Genomic DNA, 25,307 nt, shown 5'->3' with positions numbered 1-25,307 from the left:
CCAGGCTGGCCTCGAATTTAGATCCGCCTACCTCTGCCTCCCGAGTGCTGGGATTAAAGGCGTGCTCCACCGCCGCCCGGCCCTTAAAAAACCTATTTTTAATTAAAACATAATTCCATCATTTCTCCCCTTCCCTTTTCTTCCAACCCCTTCCGACTGCCCCAGTGATGTTTTTCTTTTAGCACATCCTGCCTCTCTGTAGTCCAGATCTTTCATCTCCCAGGTCCAGTCACATTCGGTCAGCTCACACCCAACCGTCCTCTGACTATTCTGTTATTTCGCGTGCTCTATTCCTTTATCTGGAGTCTTCTTCCCCTTTTCCTTTCCCTTCAAGATTAAGGGTCAGAATTATCTTTTTCAGGAACCCCGCCCCGCGATTAACTCAGTTTATGTCCATATTTTACACAAGTTTTGCAGTGATCTTCATTTACTCTGCTGTCTCTCAGGAGGTCAATGTATGTTCATATTCTCCATACCAAGAGTAATGCCTATCACATAGCCGGTTTCACAAGAGCTTGAAAGAAGTTAAATCACAGGGGTCAGTGAATCACTGTCTGGAGAGGTCATAGATATTTTGGAAGCTTCTGTATACGGAAGTAGACAGATTTTTAAGGTTTCGAAGCCCAATCGTCTGCGTCCTGGATAAGACGAAAATTGCTTCACCCTTTTCACTTAGATCTCTGAGCCAATTGGCCCGTAGAACAGGTGGACCCAAAACAAGAAGAAAAACTGCATTTCCCGTCATGCCTCTGGAACCAACTCCCGGTGACTTTTAACGTCCCCACCTCACTCACACGGAAACGAAAGGGCCACTTCCGGTTTTGCAACCCCTAGGTGCCGGCGGCGTAGATCGGCCCTTTAGGGCCTTATTCGGAAGCTCCGCCTTTGTTCTGGAAAGACAGCTTTGATCTGGACCGAGTGGGGCAGGTAATACCCGGCCGCCGTGAGGGTTCTGGGGCCGTGTGCTGCACGGGGCCGGTAGACCCCGTTCCGCTTGGGGTTTGGGGTTCCGGCGGGCTCTGGAAGCGGGTCGGAGGGTCCGTCGCCCAGCACTGACGTTTTGCTCTTCTTTTCTCTACTGTCCCAGCGTCCCGGGCTCCTGCGTGTCTCCCATGGCGGATACGACCCCGAACGGCCCCCAAGGGGCGGGTGCTGTGGTAAGTGATCGGCCTGGTCTCCCAGCTTCATGATGCCAAGAGTTGGCGGGGAGCCGGAAGTGTTGAGAGGGCTAGAGCTTTCTAGAAGCTGCTGCCTGCGGGACTGGGGTTAAGGAGTGGAGTGCGGGTGGAGAGGAGCTCGAAGTTTGTTTCAAAAGCGACTGCAGGCAGGCATGGAGCAGGTGGCCGTCACCTGACTGCTGAGCTCTTGGGCCTCCCTGCGCCTTCCCACACCTCTGTCTCCGATTGTCTTCGGTCCCAAGGTTAAAGATGCCATCTGAGGCAGAGGCTTCCACCCACACGCCTCATGGTGCCCGTAATATTGCCCTTTGTACCTACTTTAAGCTTTTTAAGAAATCCCGAAAAGGGCACAGCGGTGTGTTTTCTTCAATTTGTTGTTTACTTAAGAGGAATACCACTCTTGTGTAAGCTTTATAATTAAAAAATGTTGTTCTACAGCTCCATCCGGAACATTTTGTTACTTGGCTGATCTATTTGAAATTCTTGCTAACCCACGAAGGCTGAGGGTTATTCTCCTCTTCACTCCGTTTGGGAAGTTTAACATTGATGTATGTTAACCTAATATGTAATTCATACTCACTTTTCCTCCATTGTCCATTGGCACTTCCCTCCTTGGGATTCAGCATTGCATTTATTAGTCTTATCTCTTTACTCTTAATCAATGAAAGTTCCTTTGTTCTCCCTCTTTGGGTTTTGAAGACAGTTTCAAATGTCAGTGCAGTCTGAGATTTGGTAGAGACAGGGACAGTCTGAGGTTTCGTAGAGACAGGATCACCCTTAGGTCTGAGCATTGGTAGAGGTAAAAACTCTTTAGTAGTTGGTAGCTGTGCTTCTCTGATCCTTCAGCTTTCACCCCACTAATATCTGACTCCAAGTTTTTATTAAGATCGGTTAGACTTCGTGCTACACGGAATGATCCAGAAACTGCAGTTTCAGGCCTGATTGTGCCCTTCTCAAGACACAAGAGCCATTTTATGTTGATTCTGTCTTTGGGGGAATTCAGGTGTAATGATTAAGGTGATACTATCAACTAACTGATTCTCAGTTGTAAAAATACAGTTTCCCCCTTTATAATTCAAAAGTTGTCTGTCTAATGTTTTGAGACTGTGTGCCCTCAATTTGTGTTCAATCCAAAGAGCCTTTAAAATAGGTTTTTTTGGGGGCGGGGGGCGTTGGGACTGTATATATTAGGCAGTTCACACTTCAAAACTTAAACTAACGTATGCCTTTTAGGCTCCTGTATTATGTAATAGAATGTACCTCCATAAAAAAAGACCCAGATGAGGGACTGGAAAGATGGGCTCAGGGTTTAAAAGTGACTGCAGCTTTTGCAGAAAACCCTAGGTCAGTTCTCAGCGTGTGGCTCTTCCTGCGGGGCCATCTTGATGACCCATCAAATGGATTTTAGAGAGAATACTCTAAACAACATAGTCAGGTAGATTCATCATTGCATTTGACTGCTGCTATAATCGGGTACCTTTAGGGACATCACAGTGTAATAGCTAGCTCCCAATAGAATAAGCCAACCACATTCATTCATTCATTCATTCATTCGTTCATTTTTGAGACAGGGTTTCTCAGTAGCTATGGAGCTAGTCTTGGGACTTGCTCTGTACACCAGGTTGGCCTTGAATTCACAGAGATCCTCCTCTCTGTCTCCCGAGTGCTGGGATTAAAGGCGAGTGTCACCACTGCCCAGTTAACCACACATTTTATATTCTTGATGTTGCTATCATTTAATTAAAAGGCATGTAATAAGATGCCCTTGAATTTTTAATATACTTGCATTTTTCTTTAAAAACTTTTGTGCATTGTAGTTAAAAATATAAAAGGCTCTTCAGAAATGTATGTGAGGTACATGTTAGTGATAAAACAGATTTATTGTTGTTGTTATTTGGTTTTTCTAGACAAGATTTCTCTGTGTAGCTTTGGAGCCTGTCCTGGAACTAGCTCTTGTAAATCAGACTGGCCTCAAACTCACAGAGATCTGCCTGTCTCTGCCTTGCCTCCCGAGTGCTGGGATTAAAGGTGTGCACCACCATCACCTTCATCTTGATGAAGCAGATTTTAAATTCTTGCTTTCATGACAAACTTAATCTGGGGTAACTGATAACAGGTAAAGCTTCTGTGGTGGCCTGTAGGGAATGCAGAGTCATATGGTCTGAGAAGCAGATGCATCTCATACTTGACAGCAATGTTTTGAGTGCCTTGGGTGTGTGAGGCCTTTTGGCATAAACATGCCAGATAATCTACAGACTGATGACTTCATCAGTAATTGCTGTAATGATCTTACCTTTCTCTTTTTAATGGCTTATTTCTTTCAAACCTAATATTTGATGTCTTACTCAGTTCTGTGGCCTGACTATTTGGGTTTGAGATTTTTCTAAGAATAGACATTATAGTCTCTTGAGAGTCATTAGTTCTTATTTAACGTTTTAAAATAGATGGAGCCATTATTATAAATGTTGAAATAGCACAGAAAGTTGAATTACTGTCCTGATTTTTTTTCTGAAAGTGCTTCTTATGCCTTCCACAGCATGTATGTGAAGAAGCAGTTAGGTAACATGAGTTTCCACTTAATAATCTAAAAAATAAACGTTGCATGGTGGTTGTTAAAATATCTTTCATAGGAGTAAAAGTGCATAATTTGTCCTTAACATAATTTGGATTTAGTTTACCATAATATTTTTCTTCTTAAATCTAGCAATTCATGATGACCAATAAACTGGATACGGCCATGTGGCTTTCTCGCTTGTTCACAGTTTATTGCTCCGCTCTGTTTGTTCTGCCTCTTCTCGGGTATGTATTATATTTCTGACTCAGAGAGTTGTTCAGTCAGCATTTAAGAAATGCTGTTTAGCCTTTGTTAAAATGTGAATGGCATAAGACTAACACAAACCCCATTTAAAATTTACAGTGATGTGGTAATACAGTTGGGGGATGTTTCATTGTGATTTGTGTGACCGCTCATTCGTTGACAGTCATGGTTCTTGCAGTTGTTAATATTTTTCACTTGACAAAGAGTGAATGCTTTTTATTATGAAGTTAGATATGTGTTTGCCGTGATGCTTCCCAGAATGTGGAATACATTTGTGTAATTTGTTTTCTATTGACAATTAAATGATTTAGGTGTTGTGCAATTATGATGCAATTCACAGAGGAGGAAGAGCCGTGGTAGCTGTTATGTCTCATGATAACTTTTCCTCTGCTAATTTGCAGGTTGCATGAGGCAGCAAGCTTTTACCAGCGTGCTTTGCTGGCGAATGCCCTCACCAGTGCTCTGAGACTGCATCAGAGATTACCACACTTCCAGTTAAGCAGAGCCTTCCTGGCTCAGGCCTTGCTGGAGGACAGCTGTCACTACCTGCTGTATTCACTCATTTTCGTCAACTCCTACCCTGTTACTAGTATCCTTTTCATGTCGTGGCCCTGAAACTACCATACTAAGCATGTAGGAGATGTCTTGATTGTTTTTCTGTTGGAAGGATACAGTAATGTTCCATGAAGCTTGTTTGTTTGGCTTTTAGTCTGTCATTTTTATGGATATATATTAATGTAAAATTCCTGTCCCCAAAATTTGAAATCTAAACTCTGTACGATCTGTCTTAGGAATTTAAACTTCATCTCTCAATATTCTTGCCTTGTAAGTCTAGCAGATATTAACATTCAAAGCACATGAATTCAGTATTAAATCTTTATGATTATGTAATTTTTCAAAAATATGCACATTATTTACATGTATGAGTGTTTTGCCTGGCATACCATGTGTTCTTGATGCCTGTGGAGACTAGAGGAGGCTGCTGAAGCTCCCACAACTGAAGTTGTAGCAGTTGTGAGCCCTGTGCAGGTGATGGGGGATGAATTTAGGTCCTTTGTAAAAGCAGCCAGTGCTCTTCACTCACAGCCATCTCTCCAGCCTTACTTACTTGTTACTAAAGAAAAAAGTCTTTGTGATCTAGGAACAAAAGGAGATTAATCTGTGATAATAATTTGCTATACATAAACTAGAAATTAAGGCATAAGCCAGGTGTGGTGAGCCCGTAATCATAGCACTGGGAGGCACAAGAGGTTTAAAGCCAGCCTGGTTTACAGCTAGTTTCAGGCCAGCCAAGGTTACATAGTGAGACTTGTCTCAAAGAGCAAAACCAGGCTAGCAGGTTGGTTCAGCAGGTTCATTCTTAGGCGTCGGGGGAAGAGAAGTAGTGAGCAGTGGCAAGAACATAAACTAATAGATGCTGACCTAATTCCTAAAGAAATCAGGGATTATGGTATATACAAAGGTGGCCCAAAGTATTACTGAAAGTGTATTTGGGCTTTTGCTATTTGTGTTGTTTTTTGAAACAAGGTTTCTCTGTGTAGCAACCCTGACTGTCCCGGAACTGCCCTTTGTTGATCAAGCTGGCTTCAGACTACAGAAATCTGCCTCACGAGTGCAGGGATTCCTTTGTTCTTAATGTGGTATATTGTCCTTGCTCTTTCAGTGACTGGCACTTGAGAATAAAATGGTAGACTTTTCTTCACTCCTTATCTTTTCTAAATAATTTAAAAGTGACATTGAACCAGGCAAGTAATCACATGCCTGTAATTTTATCACTTGGAAAGTGAGGGTATGAAGTCAAGGCTAGCCAAGGTTTCCATGAGACCCTGTCTCCAAAAGTTGGGGTGGGGGGGGTGAAGTGATATCAAAAGCTAAAATTTGTGAACTGTGGACAATTAGGAGATAAATACTCACTACAATTCTCCTTGGTTTCTTTGTGGTCATTTGTTAGAGGATAAAATTTGGCCAAGGAGAATGAGGTTTGTGAAAACCAGAACTGGAATCCAAATACCTTTACTCCTGTTGACTGCCTCTGTTATTGATTAGACTTCAAGTCTGGGGTGTCAGAGTTTGAGGGGAAGTTTTTTAAGCTTTATCAGAGTTGCACATAGGCCATAAAAATGAGAAGTTTCTAAGTTTCAAGTTTTAAAGGAATCTGTTTTGTTAAAAGGTCTTAAATTGGAGCCAGACGTGTGTATACCTGTGATCCCAGCTCCTGGGAAGCTGAGGCAAGGAGGAACAAGCGTTTAAGGCCGGCCTAGGCTGCAGAATAAGACACGCTTGTGTTTAGATTCTTGTAATGTTTGGACCCAGCTGCTCACTGGTTGGAATGAGTGAGTTAGTGTTGCAGTGAATTTGATACTTAGGTTGTTAGCATTCAGCAGTTTCCACCCATGCCATACTGCTACCTAGTACAGGAAAATAGAGTAATTCATTTCTTGTGCCGATGGTATTAGCGATGACTTTTGAAGGCTACTTTTTGTGTCATTCATTAATGATAGTTTGTCCTTTATGGAAATACTTGACAAGTTTCTTATTATTAATCTGACAAAAATTGGAGTGGATCGTTCTTATTTTTTCTTCTGAAAAGTTGAGCCAGGTGGTGAATGCTCATGCCTTTAATTCCAACACTTGAGAGACAGGCAAGCAGATTTTTGTGAGTTTGAGACCAGGCTGGTCTATAGAGTGAGTTCCAGGACTGCCAGGGCTACACAGAGAAACTCTGTCTTGAAAAACAAAAAAGAAAAATTGAATGAAAATTGTGTGTTTACCTACAGTGTAAGGTAGGTAAATATTGGACTTAATATAAAATTTAAAAACCATTGGATTTAGTGCAATTTTTTTTATATTTGTAATTAAACTGATAGTTTTATATAAACTGAAATTTACAATCTCTTATAAATTCAGTATGAATTTTTACAAATTCAAAATGTTTTATTTTTTTAAATATTTATTTATTTATTATGTATACACTATTCTGTCTGTGTGTATGTCTGCAGGCCAGAAGAAGGCACCAGACCTTATTATAGATGGTTGTGAGCCACCATGTGGTTGCTGGGAATTGAACTCAGGACCTTTGGAAGAGCAGGCAATGCTCTTAGCCACTGAGCCATCTCTTCAAAATGTTTTAAAAAAAAGGATTTAGGTATATTTCCTCAAAGTAATGGGATTTAAGCCCATTTCTTTGACACCTTTGTCAACAATGTAGACTCTCTTAAAAGCAAGATTTTTTGTGTTTAAAACCAAATTGGTGCACTGGAGAGATGGCTCTTAGAGCTTTTACTGTCCTCACAGAGGATCCAGTCCACTGGCCTCCAGGGGCACCTGCATGTGTGTGGTGAACATAAGCTCGTGCAGGTACACACATAATAAATCCTAAAAAAGAAAAAAGAAAAAAAAAGTGGGGTGAGAACTATATTCAGTCATTTGGGTTGGCCTACATTTCACCTTCACTTAGCAGATACTTATGATGCTTTATTAAATAATGTTTTTGACATCCCCAGCAGATGGTAAGATTCAGAAAGTGAGGAAGTTTACTTCATTTTGTGTGGTAGAACTTCATTTGATTCAAAGTCTGGCTCTAAAAGAAAGCCACTCCCCAAACTCATTCCAAGTGTTGCTTCAGCTCCGCTTTGCACACGCTGCATAGCCGTGTGCACGGGTGCACAGTGCTCCGTGACTTGGAGGCTTTCCTTAACTGCTTTCTCCAGTGAGTATTTTCCCAGTCTTGTTGTTTTCTTTGCTTCATGCTGCCACATACACTAAGAAGGTCCTGGATGTAAGTACAGCTGTTTGTTTCTTTGGCTTTAGGTTGTGATAGTGTGAGTGGAGGTTCAGACTTTCTCACTGGAAGTCCCTCTGTTCCCGTTAACTTGGTAGGAATCTTTTTAGTGATTTGAAAATTTTCAGTTTGAAGCTTATTGTTAAAATGTCATAAAACTGTCTCTTGAGGATGAAGGATTGTTCTTAAAATTTCTTTCCAGCTCCCTGAAGTTTGAAATCTGCATCTTCATTTAAAAACAAGTAATGTGCAGGGAGGTGGTGGCACATGCATTTAATCCCTTTAACTCCTTTAATCCCAGCACTCAGGAGGCAGGGGCAGGTGGATCTCAGTGAGTTTGAGGCCAGCCTGGTCTATAGAGCGAGTTCCAGGACAGCCTGGGCTACACAGAGAAACCCTGTCTCCAAAAAAAAGGGGGGGGGGGCAAAAAGCCCATGCAACTTCAAGTTTGATGAGTTGGCAGAGGCCTCACCTGTCACTGCCGCTCTGACATACCACGTGAGCACACCATGCTGAGTGTGTGTGTAATGACACCCAGAGATGCTTTCCTCAACTTTTTTTTTTCTGGACTGGGACATTAAGCAATCAAACCATGCAGACATATTGTATGGGCACTTAAATTTGAATTAAAATACCAAGTTTAAGGTTTTTATTTTGTGTGTGTGTGTGGGGGGGGTGTTTTGTTTTATTTATTTTTTTTTTGAGACAGTCTCTTTATACAGCCCTGACAGGCCTGGAACTCTCTATGTAAGCCAAGCTGGCCTTCAATTCACAGAGATCTACCTGCCTTTCCTCCCTGGGATGGTGCAAACCTTTAATCCCAGCACTTGTGAAACACAGGCAGGCGGATCTCTGGGAGCTGCAGGATAGCCAGGTCTCCAGATTAAGTTTAGGACAGCCAGGGCTACATAGAGAAACTCTGTCTCAAAAACCCAGAGGGATGGCCTAGCATTTGATTAAGTAATTTAATGAATGGTTTTCTTTTTTTTTTTTATAAGTTACATACATTGGTGTTTTGTGTGCATGTATGTCTGTGTAAGGATACCTGGCCCCCTAGAACTGGAGTTACAGTTAGTTGTGAGCTGCCATGTGGGTGCTGGGACTTGAACTTTGGTCCTCTGGAAAAGTAGTCAGTGTCTTAACCACTGTGCCATTGCTCCAGCCCTAATTTATTTTTTTATTTCTCCAGCCACATGAGTATTTAGGATTCCATAATTTGTATTGTTAGTTATCTAAGGAGTCACAGATATTTTAACTATTGATGAATTGTCAGCTTTTTGTTACAACTAGAGAGAAATAGCCACTTTTGGGGGGGGGGGATTTAACTTTTTTATGGGAAATAAAGTAAAAATGAAAATTTCTTTTTTAATGTGTTTTGGGTTCTCTTCAGAAACACAATAAAATAAGAAAATACACTGTGTAAGTTCTTAGTTTGTAAACTCTTAAGGTCACTTTGAAATAATTGTCCTTTGGTTATATTGCGTGTTAAATATGCTACCGATCTAAAGAGTTGTCAGTTCTTCAGATTTAACCAACTATGAATCAACAGTGTTTGCCAAAAATTCTTGTGTCTGTACTGAACTGGCTTCCCTTGGCTTCCTGAGCAGTTGTTACTTGCGTAGCTCTTGTGTCGCACTAGGAGGTAAGCAATGTAGAGATGAGCTAAAGTACAGAAGATGAGTGTGGATTGACTGGAGCGTGGTGTCATTCAAGGTGTCTGTTTGGGTGACCAGTGAGTTGCTAAAGATGCCGTGTTACTTCTAATACTTGTTTCCTTTTGTTTTAGGCAAAGGGTTCAAATAGTTTACCTCTGCTGAGATCTGTCTTGGATAAATTAAGTGCTAACCAACAAAATATTCTGAAATTCATTGCTTGCAATGAAATATTCTTGATGCCGGCTACAGTTTTTATGCTCTTTAGGTAAGAATTCAAATGTGCTCGTTTTGAAAGATGGATGGCAAGTGAACATAAAGGTGGTCACTCAGATTTCATCCTGCTGAGTCAGGGCAAGTTCAGCATTTACCCTCAGGTAGAGCATCCCAGCTGCTTTAGAAGAAGCGTTGCACCATGGGAAGGCCAGGGATTTGTCTCTTTACCCCAAATGTTTTAACAGGCTTTTAAAGTCATCATCCTTTGATGTTTTCATGCATGTGTGTAGAGTGCTGGCCATTTTTACCATCATTGCTCTCTCAATGAATATGTGAAATATCATTTAACCTTGGCAAATTAATTTTTATTTTCTGAAAATTAATTTTAAAAATACTACATATAGAAGAGTGTTTTGTCTTGGTTAGGATTTCTATTGCTGCGATGAAACACCATGATCAAAGCAACTTGGGGAGGAAAGGGATCATTTGGCTTGTGAGTCTGCATCACAGTTCATCATCAAAGGAACTTGGGGCAGACACTCCAACAGGGCCAGAACCTGGAGGCAGGAGCTGATGCAGAGGCCTTGAAGGGGAGCTGCTTACTGGTTTGCTTCTTATGGCTTACTCAGTATTAGAAGCCAGGACCACCATTCCATGGGAGCCCCACCCACAGTCAACTCCCCCGTTGATCCCTAATTAAAAAAATGTCCTATAGGCTTGCCTGCAGCATTATCTTTGGAGGCATTTTCTTAACTGAGGTTCCCTGCTGTCAGATTGCTCTAGTGGTGTCGTATTGACATGAAACTAGCTAGCACAGTCTTGAAGTCTAATTCAGCTGATTCTTACCTTTTCTGAGGTGGTGTAAGGAGGCATTTTAAAAGTATAGTCACAGTAACAATTGCCTACAATTGTTTCCAGATTTTATTTGTAATCTGGAAATAATAAAGAAAACATCTTTTGAGAGGTAGAATATCATAGCAGTATTGGTCTCACCATTGGTAATTTTGCATTTGATTTTAATCGTGTACAAATCTACCTGGATGCTTTTTAAATTTTAATAGATAAGCTAGTAGGGGTATCTAACCTATTGTCTCTGGGCTATGTTGTCATCTGAAATTGAGCAAAGAAAAAAACCTTCCACAATATTTTAAATATTTTATGTTGGACTGCGTTTTTGGCTGTGTTGTGCCTCAGATGGGCTCACATGCTCCAGGTTGGACATCTTCCCTTCTAAAAGAGCATTTTATGTGGTTCTGTGTTTTCTGTCCCAGAGAAAGCAGTTTAGTATGTGTGTGTTTGTAGTCCATTCAGAAAATACATAGCTGGTCATGGTGCCTGCCTTTAATCACAGCACTTGGGAGGCAGAGGCAGGCAGATCTCTGAATTTGAGGGCAGCCAGGTCTACAGAGCTAATTCCAGGATAGCCAGGGATACACAGGGAAATCCTATGTTTAGGAACAATCCCCCTCCCCAAAAAAGAAGAGAGAGAGAAAAAATAAAATTCACACAGAGAGAGAGAAAATAAAATTCACACCTATAGAAAGTATAGTATGTGCCAGCTGGGTGGTGGTGGCGCACACCTTTAATCTCAGCCACTCAGGAGGCAGGGGCAGGCAGATCTCTTGAGTTCTAGGCCAGCCTGGTTTACAAGAGCTAGTTCCAGGCTCAAAGATATAGAGAAAGCCTGTCTTGAAAAACAAAAATCTGTATAGTGTGTGGGTGTGGCTTTGTTTGTTTATTGTATATACTGTGTGCCATATTGGCCGTAATATGTGAATTATTTGAAGCTTGTTTTTTTGTCAGAATTAAATTTTTTTTATCTGTTTGTATTGACATTTAGAGTGAACATTTGTTTTTTTTTAATTTTTCTTATTTATATTTTATGTATGAGTGCTCCGCATGGGGAGTGCTCCGCATGTAAACCTGCACAGCAGAAGAAGACATCAGATTCTATTATTGATGGTTGTGAGCCACCAAGTGGTTGCTGGGAATTGAATTTATGACCTCCGGAAGAGCAGCCAGTGCTCTTAACCACTGAGCCAGCCCCCGGTTGTTTCTTTTAATGGTTATTCTTTTTAATGGTTATTCATTGTTCTCTTGGATTAGTATTTTCCATTTTATTACCCTGGTGTTTTACATTTTTAGTTTTCCAAACATTGCTGCACTAGACACGTTTCTTATCTTGCTTATACTTATATACCAACAATAGTTTCTTTAACATATATATCAGAATTAATTTTTCTGTGTTTAAGTTAAGTGCACTTAGTAGACCATGTCAACATGTTCCTTAATGTCTGTGTGTTTGTCCAGGCCCAGACCTATAATCCCAGTATTGGGAAGGATAAGACCAACTTAGACTGCATAGTAAGACTCTTATCTAGAAAAAAAGTCTGTATACTAGTTTTTCATAATTTTGTTCATTTGTATAAGTTATTGTTACTGAATATAAAACTTTATACTTTTTAGTCTTTGTTGACTGACCAGTGAAGTTTTTACATACCTGACAGTTTTGTTTTTTCTTTCCTGTGCTAAGAGCACAGGGCCTGGCTCTTCTTAGTAAGCCCTTTTCTATTGAACTGTACTCTCTCAGTCCATTTTTACTTCTCTTTTTTCCTTATTTTGTAGCAAGCTCTCACTAAATTGCTTAGGCTGGCCTTGAATATACAATCCTTCATTCTTCTCAGTTTCTCTGTCTGTCTCTGGCTGGCCTTGAACTCACTCTGTAGACCAGGCTGGCCTTGAACCCAGAGATCTGCCTGCCTCTGCCTCCCTGCTGGGGTTAAAAGTGTGTACTGCCATATCTAGCTATAAAAGTTTTCCAAATAGGTTTTCTGGACCTCGACTATAGTTGGTAAGACTTTTAACTTGTTTCTGAGCCTTGAATTTTTCTCATTTAAAAGGAAATACTGCCTAGCATATGTAAGGCTTTGTGTTTAACCTCTAGCACTGAAACAAAGTAGTAAGTGAAATAGATAAATAGCTAAAATCCATTTCCTAGATGTTGAATGTAGGATTTGATGCAGCTGCGTTTGTAAATTACTCAACCCTAAAGCTTATACCCTAAAGTTTGGCACACTAACATGAAATTTAGTTTTAGAATTAGAGTAGATTTTTACTTCATTAAACCTTGACTCAGTTGGGTTTATTAAGATACTTATTTAACGCTGGGAACAAAGTTGTCATCTTAATTTTCAAGTGTAGAGTTTACCAGAAAGGCATTTAAAAATAATTTTTCACTAAATATATTCCTTTAACCAACGTCTGTGTGTATGTCTGTGTGGGTGTAGATACCAGAGGTTAACATTGTTGTCGTCCAGTGTTATCATTCTCCAGACTCTCATGGAACTGGAGTTCACCGTTTGCCTAGGCTGAGAACTCATGTCCTCACGCATGTGCAGCGAGCCCTTCCCTAGTCTGTGAACTTGACACTCAGCTTGTCTGTACTCTTCCCTCCTAGCTTCTGGTGATTACTGTTCTACTCTTCCTTGAAACAGCTTTGCTAGCCTCTGCATTTGAGAGAGTTTAATTTTTCCATCTAAGGTTTATATACTTCATTTTATGTGTGTGAGTGCTCTGCCTGCATACATGTATTACTGCGTGCATGCCTGGTGCCCACAGAGGCCAGAAGAGGCCCTGGAGCTGGACTTAGGGCTGTAGAAGCCAGACCTGCCTGTTCTACAAGAGTAGCAAGGGCTTCTAACTGTTGAGCTCTTTTCCAGCCCCATGCTTGTTGTTTCCAGTTCCATCCACTTTCCCCCACTATAAATGTTAGTATCTCATCTTTTTAAGACTGATGAGCATTTAGTGTGTATGTGTACTTAGGAGTGTGTAGCACATTCCTTCATCCATTCATCCACTGATGTATCCTCCCGTTGATTCCATGTCTTGGCTGTTGTGAGTAGTGGTGACGTGAACATGGAGGGCAGAGATGACACTGATAGTGCCGAGCTCATTTCCTTTGGATACTTGCCCAGAAGAGAAATAGGTGGATTATGAGGTAGTTCTGTTCTTTGTTCGTTCCCGTTTTCCAGAATGTTTGTACTAGTTTACATTGCCACTACCCATGCATACATGCTTTTTCCTCTCCATGCTCACCAGTGCTGGCTATTGTGTTTTGACTCATTTTCATAATTGCTCTTCTGATGGATGAATCTTTAATCTGCTTTGGGTAACATATTTTAACAATATTTTTTAATGGATTAACAAGGGAGATTTTTCTGGGTTTGTGTGTATTTAATGTTCATATAATTTTAATTAATAAATTAAAATCATTATTTACATAAAGTTTATTTATTTTGTCTTTGGGGATCAAGCCCACAGCTTCAACACATGCTAGGCGAGTGTTCTACCGCTGAGCTATGCCTTCAGCCTTCCATGTGCAATTGTATATTGTATATAGAATACTTAATACCTTAAGTATGTAATTTAAATATAACCAAATATAAAATTAAGATAATCATGCTATCGTTAGTCTTTTTATGCTACCTTCATGACAGATGCACTGTCTGCCTAGTCAAGGCTGTATTACTGGAGCTCTGTATTGAATGATAACCCTGTACTCTTTAGTTTATCTACGTATGCATGCACATATGTGCAAAGACAGATATCATTGTAAGTTTGTTCACTTCTTTTCCCACATTCAGTTTTTCTCTTCCCTTTCTGCTTCCCTACATTCCTCCCTCCCTTCCATGTCTTAGATTTTTGAGACAAGGCCTTGTTTCGTAGCCCAGGCTCATCTTGAGGCAATCTTCCTACTTCTACTTGTTGAGTACAAGGATGCCGAGACATAAACACCCTGCCGTGTTTCCACAGGTGCTTACAGGATGAGCAGACACCAAGCTACACCCTCAGCTGTAGCTTTGTCCTAGAGCCGCCCTAAGTATTCAGACTAGGCTGGCGTGGTAGTAATAGTAGGAACGTAAGATGGAATACTTGAAACTGTAAAAGAAATAGAATAATTTGCATATTACCATATTTCTATTACATGCTAATAGAAGTTAGAGTTGGTTAATAGTGTATAAGGTGTTCCTCATTTACATTTTTTGGGGCATGTGCTTTTTGTCTCATGTTCACAGTAATGTCACGCTCTCTAGAGCTAGTGAATAGTGAGTTATTGATGACACTGTCCTAGTGTTAGTCACTTTGTACAGTGTGTGTATGTTCCCAGAAGGGTAGATTATGGGGAGTTTTGTGAGTTTCATCAAGGGCTAATTTGGATGGTGAGAAACTGGGTTTTCAGTGAACGTTTTCTGTATTTTTTCTGTTAAACATTTCAGTTTGGAAAGTTAAAATTTTGTTAGATTATTTGTTGGGCAAAATGTGTATAACATTAAACAATAAGTTTGTAATCATGAATTACTTTATAATGAAATTATTGTACAAATTAGAAGAAAGGGTTAAAAATACTAAGCTCGTTTTTTAAAAAAGATTTTGTTTTTTTTTTTTTTTTTTAAGTTAGGGCCTCACTATGTAGCTCTGGCTGTCGTGGAACTCACTTTGTAGACCAGGCTGGCCTTAACTCACAGAGATTCTCCTGCCTCAGGCTCCCAAGTGCTAAGATTAAAGGCAAGCTTTAAAGCCACGAAGCCTGGCTTTAAACAATATTTTTTATTGCATTTATTCTTTCTTTATATGTGTGTGAGCTCATAGGTAGAGGTCATAGGACAACTTTTGGGAGTCAGTTCTCTCCTTCCATCACGTGGGGCCCAGGGTTCTCTCATCAGGCTGGGCAGCCAGCAGCTTACCTGCTGAGCCATCTCTCTGATTCATGTTCTGATTTTTTTCACAGTTGCTCTGTGGGGTTTTCTTCCCTTTTTCCTTTGTCTTTTTTAGCTCAGAGTCCCTTGTGGGCAAGATGACCTAAAACTCACTATATGTTTAAAGGTGACCTTCTCCCTTCTTTCAACTTCTGGGATTACAAATATGTTCCACCATGTCTGTCCATTGTGTATTTCTTTTGGCCAAGATTTTTAAGTTACTTAATACGCTGTAATTACTGACCCTCTGCCTCACTGTGCCCACATGAACTTAATAGGCTGTAATTACTGACCCTCTGCCTCACTGTGCCCACATGAACTTGCAGCTGCAGACATAGTTCATCCTCCCACCTTCCTTCGCATCCAGAGCTTTGTGCATGCCTGCTACGTGCTCTGCCTAGCACTGAGCCATAACTTTATTCTTGTTTTGTTTTTATTATTTGAGTGTCTTAATCCAGGTAGATTGTAGGAAATATATCTGGACTTGGAGTTTTATAAAACATACACATACATGCCTCTTGAGATAATAGAATTATGGTTTTTAGTCAAGAACACTAATTACTATAAGCTCTATTAGCTTATTAGTTGGTATAGCTTTGAATTTTTTTTGTTTTTTTTTGCTCATATAAAATAAGCCATTCTTAACTTGGATTTTTATTAAGATTTAAAACTTGCCGGGCAGTGGTGGTGCACATTTTAATCACAGCACTTGGGAGGCAGAGGCAGGCGGATCTCTGAGTTCAAAGCCAGGTTGGTTTACAGAGCAAGTTCCAGGACAGCCGGGGCTACACAGAGAAACCCTGTCTCGAAAAAACAAAAAAGTTTTTAAACTTAATTTCAGGTGGGCATGGTGCTATATAATTGTAGTCTTAGCTCAGAATGCTGCACTAGGAGGCTCAGGAGGTCTAGGACGGCCTGGGGTCCATATTGAGTGAGACGCTGTCTCAGTAACCCAAAACATTGAGCCCACAAGATGATTGGGCAGGTAAAAACACTTGCCTTGCAAGCCTGGCTATCAGAGTTTTGATCCCTGGAACCCAAGGAAAAAATTAAAGGAGAAATCTGATTTTACCCTCTGACCTTTACACACACAACCAACATACAACATCACACACGTAACTCTCACACCAATAATGAACAATTTTTAAAACTACCAACAAAAAATTAGATTTTTTTATCAATTCTCTGCTAATTATAGAGATATTTTCTGAGTTTTAGTATTTAAAATTTTAATATATGGATATATTTATAAAAACTTAGATAATAGCGTTTTGCTCTTTTCCATTGATCTGTACCTTCTTTCTTTCCTTCTTTCGTAAGAGTAATTTGTGCCTAGATAAGGTAATTGTTACTGACCCAGCTGATGGAGACACACATATTCTCCTTTTAAATTGTTTCTAATTTTTAATATATGTGTAAATCAGTAATACATTTTCATTATTCTTGTATTTGTTTATTTCAGTGGTCAAGGAAGTTTGCTCCAGCCTTTTATATACTATAGATTTTTGACTCTTCGCTATTCCTCTAGAAGAAATCCATATTGTCGGTAAGCTGGTGACTAGCTTAAATCTGTTCTGTTTAGTTTAGTGTCCCGATGTGGTATTTATAACTCTTGGAAATTTCTTAGCTAATAGTTTAGAACTTAGAAGAAAGAACTATCTTTGAAATTTAAGTTCTTGACTTTCAAACTAGCTGGGGTTAGTGAAGTGTAGTTGTGCAGCTGATTCTTCACTTACAGGTTTATATCCTGATAAATTCACTCTTAAGTTGCAAATGCTCTTAATACAGCTACCCCAGCGAACAGCTCAGCAGCACATTGCTCCATTGATTCCCTCTTGTTACTGGAGCTGCAGCTGTCTGCTCTGCACGGCATGTTGCTAGCCTTGGAAAGACCGAAATCTGAAGTGTGTTACAGCTGAGTGCATGCCACTTGCAGTGGCATATATAAAAACACTGGAGGTTAAACCGTTCGAGGATGAGGAAGGACCTTGTCTTTCTTTTTAGAAGTTGAAGCTAGAGTTATCTTTATCACCTTTTTAGGTTCTAAGCTTAGGAAATAGTGAGACTTTAAGTCCCATTCTTAAGGACTTTCTTAATTGAAACAAAGACCATAGTTAAAAGTATTCACAAATCAATATACAGCAGTCTCTCCGTATGTGTACCGTAACTTTCTATACTTCTGTTACACAAGGTCTAAAAAGCTCTTAACCAGGTAAGGTGGTACGTATCTGTAACCCCAGCGCTCTGGATTCCAGGGCAGTTCTCTGCACTCAGGAAGATCCCAAGTTCAGGCACAATGAGTCAGAACATAAGCTAAAAATGGCGAGTAGTCAGACTGACCCTTGAGGATCCATCAAATTGACTTAGAATACCTTATATATCATTTTGTATATGATGTGTAAGTATTTATGCATGTCTAATATGTAATGAAGGGTACTTTGTGAGCAGTATAGGTCAGGCAAAGAAGACCACTTAACCTGGGAAAAAAAACCATGAAGCAACACAGCACTGTAGAAGCTGCAGTAGGAAATGGAGTGCGATGTTAAATCAAGACCAGACTGTGTAAGCTGGTGGGTAGGTTTTAATCTGAAAGGGCTAGTTTGTGTGGTGGCATGTGCCTTTAATCTCAGCACTTGGGAAGAAGAGGCAGGTGGAGCTCTGTGAGTTCAAGAAGACCCGGTCTACACAGAGAAACCCTGTTTTGGGGGGAAAAAAAGGAAAAGAAAGAAAGAAAGAAAGAAAGAAAGAAGAAAGAAAGGAAGGAAGGGTGTGTGGGTTGCCCATGTTATGTAATTTTTTAAGAGTTAATTGAATTTGTTGGTAAAGTGTGAAAATTGACAAGTAAAGAAAAAATATAGGGGCTGGAGAGATGGCTCAGCGGTTAAGAGCATTGCCTGCTCTTCCAAAGGTCCTGAGTTCAATTCCCAGCAACCACATGGTGGCTCACAACCATCTGTAATGAGGTCTGGTGCCCTCTTCTGGCCTGCAGGCATACACACGGACAGAATATTGTATACATAATAAATAAATAAATTTTTTTTTAAAAAAAGAAAAAATATAGATGATCCCTTTTAGGTATAGCCATTGTTTTTTAAAATGCCTTTTCTGTTACTTCTGTACTTTTGTCTGTGATGAGATAGGAATTCTGTGTTAGTTTGCTGGCCTTGAAACCCTAGGTCTCCCACCTCCGGCACTAGTGCCTGAAGGCTAGATAGGTGTGTGTGGGTTCACCGTTTGTATATTCTTACAGTGTATTTTACAAAAGTTCATCTTTGATTTAAATTTTTGTTGTTTTTCAAGGCAGGGTCTCATTGTGTAGCTCTGGCTGTTCTGAAACTTAATATGTAAACCAGGCTGGCCCAAAAGCAGAGATTTGCCTGCTTCTGCCTCCCAAGTGCTGGGATTAAAGGTGTGCACCACTGAACCCAGCTACTTCTTTGAATTCTTTTTGGTCACCTTTGCTGTCAGCACTTCTCAGCATTGTTTGTATTCATTGTCTTTTTGTATCTGAAGGACACTGTTTATCTTACAGGAACTTGTTCAATGAGCTGAGGATTGTTGTTGAGCACATTATAATGAAGCCCTCCTGCCCACTGTTTGTGAGAAGACTTTGTCTCCAGAGCATCGCCTTCATTAGCAGACTGGCTCCAACAGTTGCGTAGTTTAAGTCTAGTTAAGCTGGGAATAGAAGATAAGCATTAGTAGCTGGTAATGTGGATAGGGGTCTCAATGACAGGTCTAACACCAACCTCAGTTCAATTTACATGATTTACATGAGTGCATCTCAGTGCAAAATAATCATTTCCTGGCATGTTAGTCAAGCCTTTAATAGTTTCTGAGAAAATTTTACTGTACATTATTGTTCGTGGTTATGTAAGTTTTTATTTAATGATAAATGTTACTAAATTGTTTTAGATGCTGCTGTGCCTACATCATGAAATACATTTATTTCTTTTAAAAAGAATTCTGAAATTTGTTTTATCCTAACCAGTAACCCAAGTTACATCTGGAATGAGCTCATTATGTAATAGATGAATTCAGTATGTTTTGAGGCAGTATTGTTCCCAGAGATTTTGGTTGGGATTTTAACAGACGCCCATCCCCCTGCAGTTTGATTTCACATTCAGCTGATCTTGTGATGGTTTGCTAGGACAGATGTGTTTAGCCTGCACCATTACAAGGGAAATTCTGTGTCTGTTTTATGACCTGCTATGCTTTCGTTTCCATTAGTATATCTGTGGCTTTGGTTGTGTTTGAATCTGGCTTGACTGTAAACCTGTTTTGGATTAGCTATATGGGGTCATAGAACCATTTACTCTAGAAGGTGGTAGTGACCACACAGCATCGGAGACCTACTAGTTACTTTTACAAATGTTCACAGATAGATTACCAGTGTTGCTATAGTTTGTAGAAATACTTAGTTCAGATTCTTGACTCCAGTTTTCTTGGTTTCTTAGGCTTGAAATGTCCTAGAAATTTGCAGCAGCAGTTCTGATGCCTTTGAAAGGATGAGACTGAAGATTGAGCATGTGATTACACTTGTATTTTCTGAAATAATGAAGAATGTTCTGTAGATTACATGTTTATCCAGCAAATACAATTCAAAGTTAAGTGGAGAGGTTTATAGGTAAGGTAATTAAACAGGCCTGGGGAATAGTTGAGGGATAGTGGGTGTTCCAGCCTGGTAGTACATGAGCTTGGGGGATGGATGTACAATATAATGCATCTATATGATTGGGGCTGGATAATATGTTCAAGACTTTTAATTGAGTTCCCATAAATTCCCTTATAAAAGTTATTTTGATCTTTGTTACTGTTGCATGATTGGAAATGCTTAAAACACTGCACAATTTTAGTATAAGGTAATGTAATGTTGTGGTCTTTTTTTGTACCCAGTTTCTCTTCTATCTGCATGTAATTTGGATTTCTCAAATACATTCATTAGTAATTTATAATATCAGTTTTCTTTTTGTTTAAGCTCCTAATCTGTAGAGAAGTGATAGTCTTGGGGTAGATTTCCAGAAAATACAACCTGATAGCTTAGCTTTAACCAGGTACTTTTACATTTTTATAACAGTTATCCACCAAGTTGGAGACTTTTTTTATGTATGTGCCTAGCCTCCTTATCACTATATATGAAATCTGATGGTTTGAAAACGCCAGCTTTGTAGAGCAATGAAGTGACTGTAATGTTATGTAAGCGTACTGATTTCTATTGATGATTTAAAACATTGTCTTGAATGACATCAAGTTCTGGCAGCTAAAGGCATATTTATTTTGAAATTTTTTTTTCCCGCCATCTTTTTTTTCAATCTTGGAACATTTTAGATTCCTGAGAGGTTCAAAATAGTGCTGAGAGTTCCTTACTTATCTATTTTTATATTACCGTCTTTTAATTGGTAGGACATTTATGCAAAGTAAGATAATAACCTTGAATTAACTAAAGTACAAAATTTATTTGGATTCCAACAATTTTTCTATTTGTTGTATGTGTGTGCTGTGTTTGTACCAGGATTGCCTTTTGTGTTTCAAAGCGTATAAGTGAGTTTTTGGTCTTTATAATAATGGTACTTCCTGAGAGGAGCTAATTCATGCTGGCTTTAAAAAGAGCTTTGTCCTTAAAACTGTAATTTCAGCTGTTTAGTGATTTAAATTGAGACTTTTTAATGATGCTGCAGAATTACATTATTTCTGATATACTCATGCTTTAATGGAAATATAGATTTGTTCCTTGAAGATGTAGAATATAAATAATATTCTCAAACTTATGAAAAGGCAAATTTTATAATTTGAATGTTACTAGATGTTAGTTTGCATGAAACTGTAGTTAGAAATATCACATGTATGAATGTGTACAATCAGCTGATCTTGAATCTGAAATTAGTGTTTCCATGTACACCTGTCAACATATAGGAAATGTAATCTTGCATAAAGTGATGAGCTGGGGAAATGTAACACTGTACTGCAGAGCTCAGTAGTGTAAAGGAAATTGTTTATCATCTACAGTCTCTGTCCTTTGGGAACTGGAACAGTGCTGTCTTTTAAAGCCCACTGGACAGATGGAAGCTTCCTACAAACCCTGTTCTCCAGCAAGCATTTTATATTCCTTTATATACGTCATGTTTTACTGAGTTGGATGGATTTTTTTTGCTTATTGTTTTGTTTTTGAGACAGGGTTTCTTTGTGTAGTCCTGGCTGTCCTGGAACTTGCTTTGTAGACCAGGCTAGCCTCAAACTCACAGAGATCCTCCTGCCTCTGCCTGCTGAGTGCTGGGATTAAAGGTGTGCACCACCACTGCCTGGCAAGTTGGCTGTATTTTCATATTAAGCCCCAGAGCAATTTCTTAAGAGTAATTTGTATTTAAATTTCCTTGAAATAAAATTTCACTAAGGTAAACGCTTTTGAAAGAAAAACAAGAAAGCAGACTAATTTAAAAATTAAATTCAGATACTTATCTATGTTATTAAGGCAAGCTTAATAACAAACCAGAAGCTCTGGGAAATCAATGGATTCTGTTAAATAAGAATCACAAAGCCCCAGTGCATCTAAAGAGAGAGACAAAAAAAGTTTGAATTAGGTTTGTGAGTTTAGCAAATATCCTGGGAAGGAAAGTGGATGCGTATGTAACAATACAAGCGAACTTGAGTTCTCTAAAACTCCTTCCCGGGAGAAGATAGCCATGCACAGTTAATGTTATAATCAGTAGGTGTCACTCTTTCCTTGGATACTCTCCATTTTTACACTTGTTTTGGTTAAATGCTATGCTACTGAAAATGCTTAGCTGACCATCGCACTAAGGATTTTAATCCTGTAATCTCTTTAATTCAATATTGGACAAATATTTGGTAAGTACTTACTGTGCATGCTGGGAGATGGGGCTGGGGACTGACACCTTATTCTACCCCTGAGCCACACTCCCATCTTAGGAGTACTGCTTTCCAATATAAAACTCAAAAGAGCACTGTCGGTATGAGGTGGAAAAGCAGGATGCAGTTGGGAGTGGCATCGTGCTACTGCCTCATCTCACCGTTCTCAGCCTAAGTAACCTGAGTATATAAATTGTAAGATTATTATTTCCCTTTAGCAAGTGTAGAAAAATGATAGTTACTTTTTTCATCTTTTCTTATATAGAGAGGTGAAATTTTAATTTTTTTCATCATTTGTAGGTATACTAGATAGAATCTACATAACCTATATGATTGAGACTTTCCCAGGGATTTGAAAGCACCTAACAGTTTGGGTATTACATCAGGAGCGCTCCCTGAGTTTGAAAATCAAGTGTAGTTTGTAAAGACAAGTTTTTCTTAGCACCACTGAAATTTCCTAGGACCAGGGGAATACCACACAGGCAGTGTGTTGGTGAGCTTGGCAGACAGTGTACTGGAGAACGTAATACCTTGGAAAAGTCTGCAGTTGTTTCTCCACAGTTCTTCAATGCACACAGGCTCTTAGAGTTCTAGCTACAAACTGGAGCTGGTGTCAAGGGTGTCAGAGGAGCTCCTGGGAGTTCAGAAGATGTCCTGTGATTCATCAGTGAGGTTTTTGTGATTTGAGTTGGCATTTAAGTGACTTATCGAAAATGGACCCATTCTTGGGGGAAGGCTTGTCTCTGGTCTCCCTTTCTGTGTTGTATGCTGTGTAACTGACCCACACTGAGTTTGAGCTGGTAGTGACGTGACAAATGCAGTATTCTCTGTATTGGAAATGGATTCTCTTTCTTAGAAAACCGTAGGGAGAAGATGATTGATAGCTGTGTTTGCTAGAGTCTTAAACAATTGGCTGTTGGAGGAGAAAGAAGGGCCCAAGAATCAATTCAATTTTTTTTCTTTCCTAGCTTGTTGCTTCCTTTCTCCCTTCCTCTTCTCCTTTCCTTCCTCCCCCCACCTCATCCCCACCCCCAATCCCCAACAGGATTTCTCTGTTTAGCCCTGACTGTCCTGGAACTCCTTCTGTAGACCAGGCTGGCCTCGAACTCAGGGATCCGCCTGCCTTTGACTCCCACCTTTTCTAGCTTTCTAAAGCTACATTTAAAAAGCCTAGCATTTTTGAAACTGACCTTTATTGTTCATAACATTGAATTCCAAGCTTTTACTATTCTTTTGTAACTTCAAGAACATTTCCCTTTGACATAGTTTTCGTCTGCATGTGTCTGTAAATTGAGACCAAAAGAACAAAATCTGGGGCGGGGAACATTTATGATGTGCATATATTGGAGCAAATATACAAGGATTGCAAAGATTAGAAAGAGTCATGGAAATTGCTTGATTTAATAAATGCATCACTTCTGGTGCTTGATATAATGGGATATATTGAACTAAAAAATTGTATATATAGTATGTCAGCGTTTCTTACTAACTTCTCTTGAATACATTTTTAATATATTGTACAGGTTAGGGAGTTATATATACTCTTCAAGCCAATACTATCCAGACTGTAGATTTATAAAATAAATTGAAAAATTCATCATTCTCCTGTATTCAAGACCAAAGCTCATAATGCTAATGTAGGGCTCAGAGGGGAAATATAGTTCTCCTGCATATTTGAGAAAATGTGAAGTCCTTTCAAGAAAATGTAATAAACATAATAATCATAGCCTGCTGACACTGAGGAAAAGGGACCTCCTTCGCTCTTTCTTTTATGCAGCGATTTACTGGTCTCTGCTGATTTCAAATTGGATCACTGTAGTAAATTATCCATGCTGGTCTGTGCAAGTAAGCCCTAGGATCCATATTTGTTTTGTGTTCTGCTTAAATCAGCAAGAATGATAAATTTGATGGTGTGAAATTGGAAGTATCAAGGGCTTTCTTTGATGATTGAGCAAAGTCTTGTCTCCACCTGTAATTTTTGTGACCCTTTTTCAGTGTATGTGCTTCATATGTCTAATATTTATTTCAATATAAATTAGATTGTTCTTCCTTCATCTGTAATGTTATACCTAACATTTTATTGATGTAAAGTCAAATTGTGTAATAAAAGTCTTCCTGGATTTAAGCAGGTTTAGAAATGCTGTTGACAAGTGTGTTTAAGGTTAGAATTCAGCTTCCTTTCTGCCTGACTGCCTGTTGTTAGAAGGTGAGTCCGAATGCTGCTGTGTCCTCATCCCAGTACGGATAATAGAGACCGTGCTGTTGAAGACTGATGGTAAAAGGGAGAACTGCATTATGAGGTGAGACTTGGGAGGGTGACACTGGATATCTCAGTTGCTTGCTTCTATACATTTTTGTTTTATGAAATGGATAGCCTGGTGGATGAATTATTTATAGCCTTAAAATGACTCACAATATACAGTGCACCCAAAGTCATCAGTCAACATCAAGTAACAGTAGTACACTTCCCTTCTGTGTGTCTAGAATTGGTAGGTATTTTCTGTCAGCCGAACAGCAGAAACTTACTAAGTATTGTGCTGTATAAACTAATTATATAAATCCTTGTCCACCTCAGTAATGCAACCTAAAACACATTACAGAAATGGATTTTATGTGAAGGCAATTCTGATAGGTAGAAAATATAGTGGATTAATTAGTTATCCATATATAGGGTTGGGGATTTTTAGTTCATTGGTCCAACTCAAAATCCTCAGCTCTGAGGGAAGGGCAGGTAATGGCACACAACAAACTTACAGAAAAGATCAAAGGCAACGATAGTTATCCACATAACCCAGGAAATAAGAGTATTTGGAGGCCCTGGGACTAGCTTGGCAATAAAGCACTCCCTTCGCTAGTGAGCACAAGTGAGACCCTGGATCTGATCTTCAATGTTACGTGAAAGTGATTTCCTAAAGATTTTTAAATCTATTATCTTGTGTGTATGAATGTTTTGCCCACATGTATGTATGTTCACCACATTGGTGCCTGTCCTGTGAAAATCAGGAAGGCTTCAGATCCCTTGGAACTGGAGTTACAGAT

At 39.4% G+C, this 25,307-nt stretch overlaps 1 protein-coding gene across 2 annotated transcripts; it reads left to right on the top strand.

The window, feature by feature from the left end:
- Nucleotides 1-794: 794 nt before the first annotated feature.
- On the top strand, nt 795-24,406 carry Tmem33 (transmembrane protein 33). 2 transcript variants are annotated; one of them, XM_075943237.1, is made up of 9 exons: nt 795-927; nt 1,088-1,157; nt 3,883-3,977; nt 4,398-4,585; nt 7,707-7,774; nt 9,564-9,697; nt 16,864-16,947; nt 18,934-19,054; nt 19,859-24,406. In XM_075943237.1, the coding sequence occupies exons 2-9, from the start codon at nt 1,113-1,115 to the stop codon at nt 19,862-19,864; spliced, it is 741 nt and encodes a 246-aa protein (XP_075799352.1). In that variant the 5' UTR covers nt 795-927; nt 1,088-1,112; the 3' UTR covers nt 19,865-24,406. The 2 variants fall into 2 exon arrangements, with proteins under 2 accessions (XP_075799352.1, XP_075799351.1); XM_075943236.1 differs by lacking the exon at nt 19,859-24,406 and having other exon boundaries at nt 802-927; nt 18,934-19,196.
- The last annotated feature ends 901 nt before the right edge of the window (nt 24,407-25,307 follow it).

Source organism: Microtus pennsylvanicus, chromosome 12 (genome assembly GCF_037038515.1).
Source record: "Microtus pennsylvanicus isolate mMicPen1 chromosome 12, mMicPen1.hap1, whole genome shotgun sequence".
Classification (NCBI taxonomy): domain Eukaryota; kingdom Metazoa; phylum Chordata; class Mammalia; order Rodentia; family Cricetidae; genus Microtus; species Microtus pennsylvanicus.
This window is presented reverse-complemented; position numbering and strand designations above follow the sequence as displayed.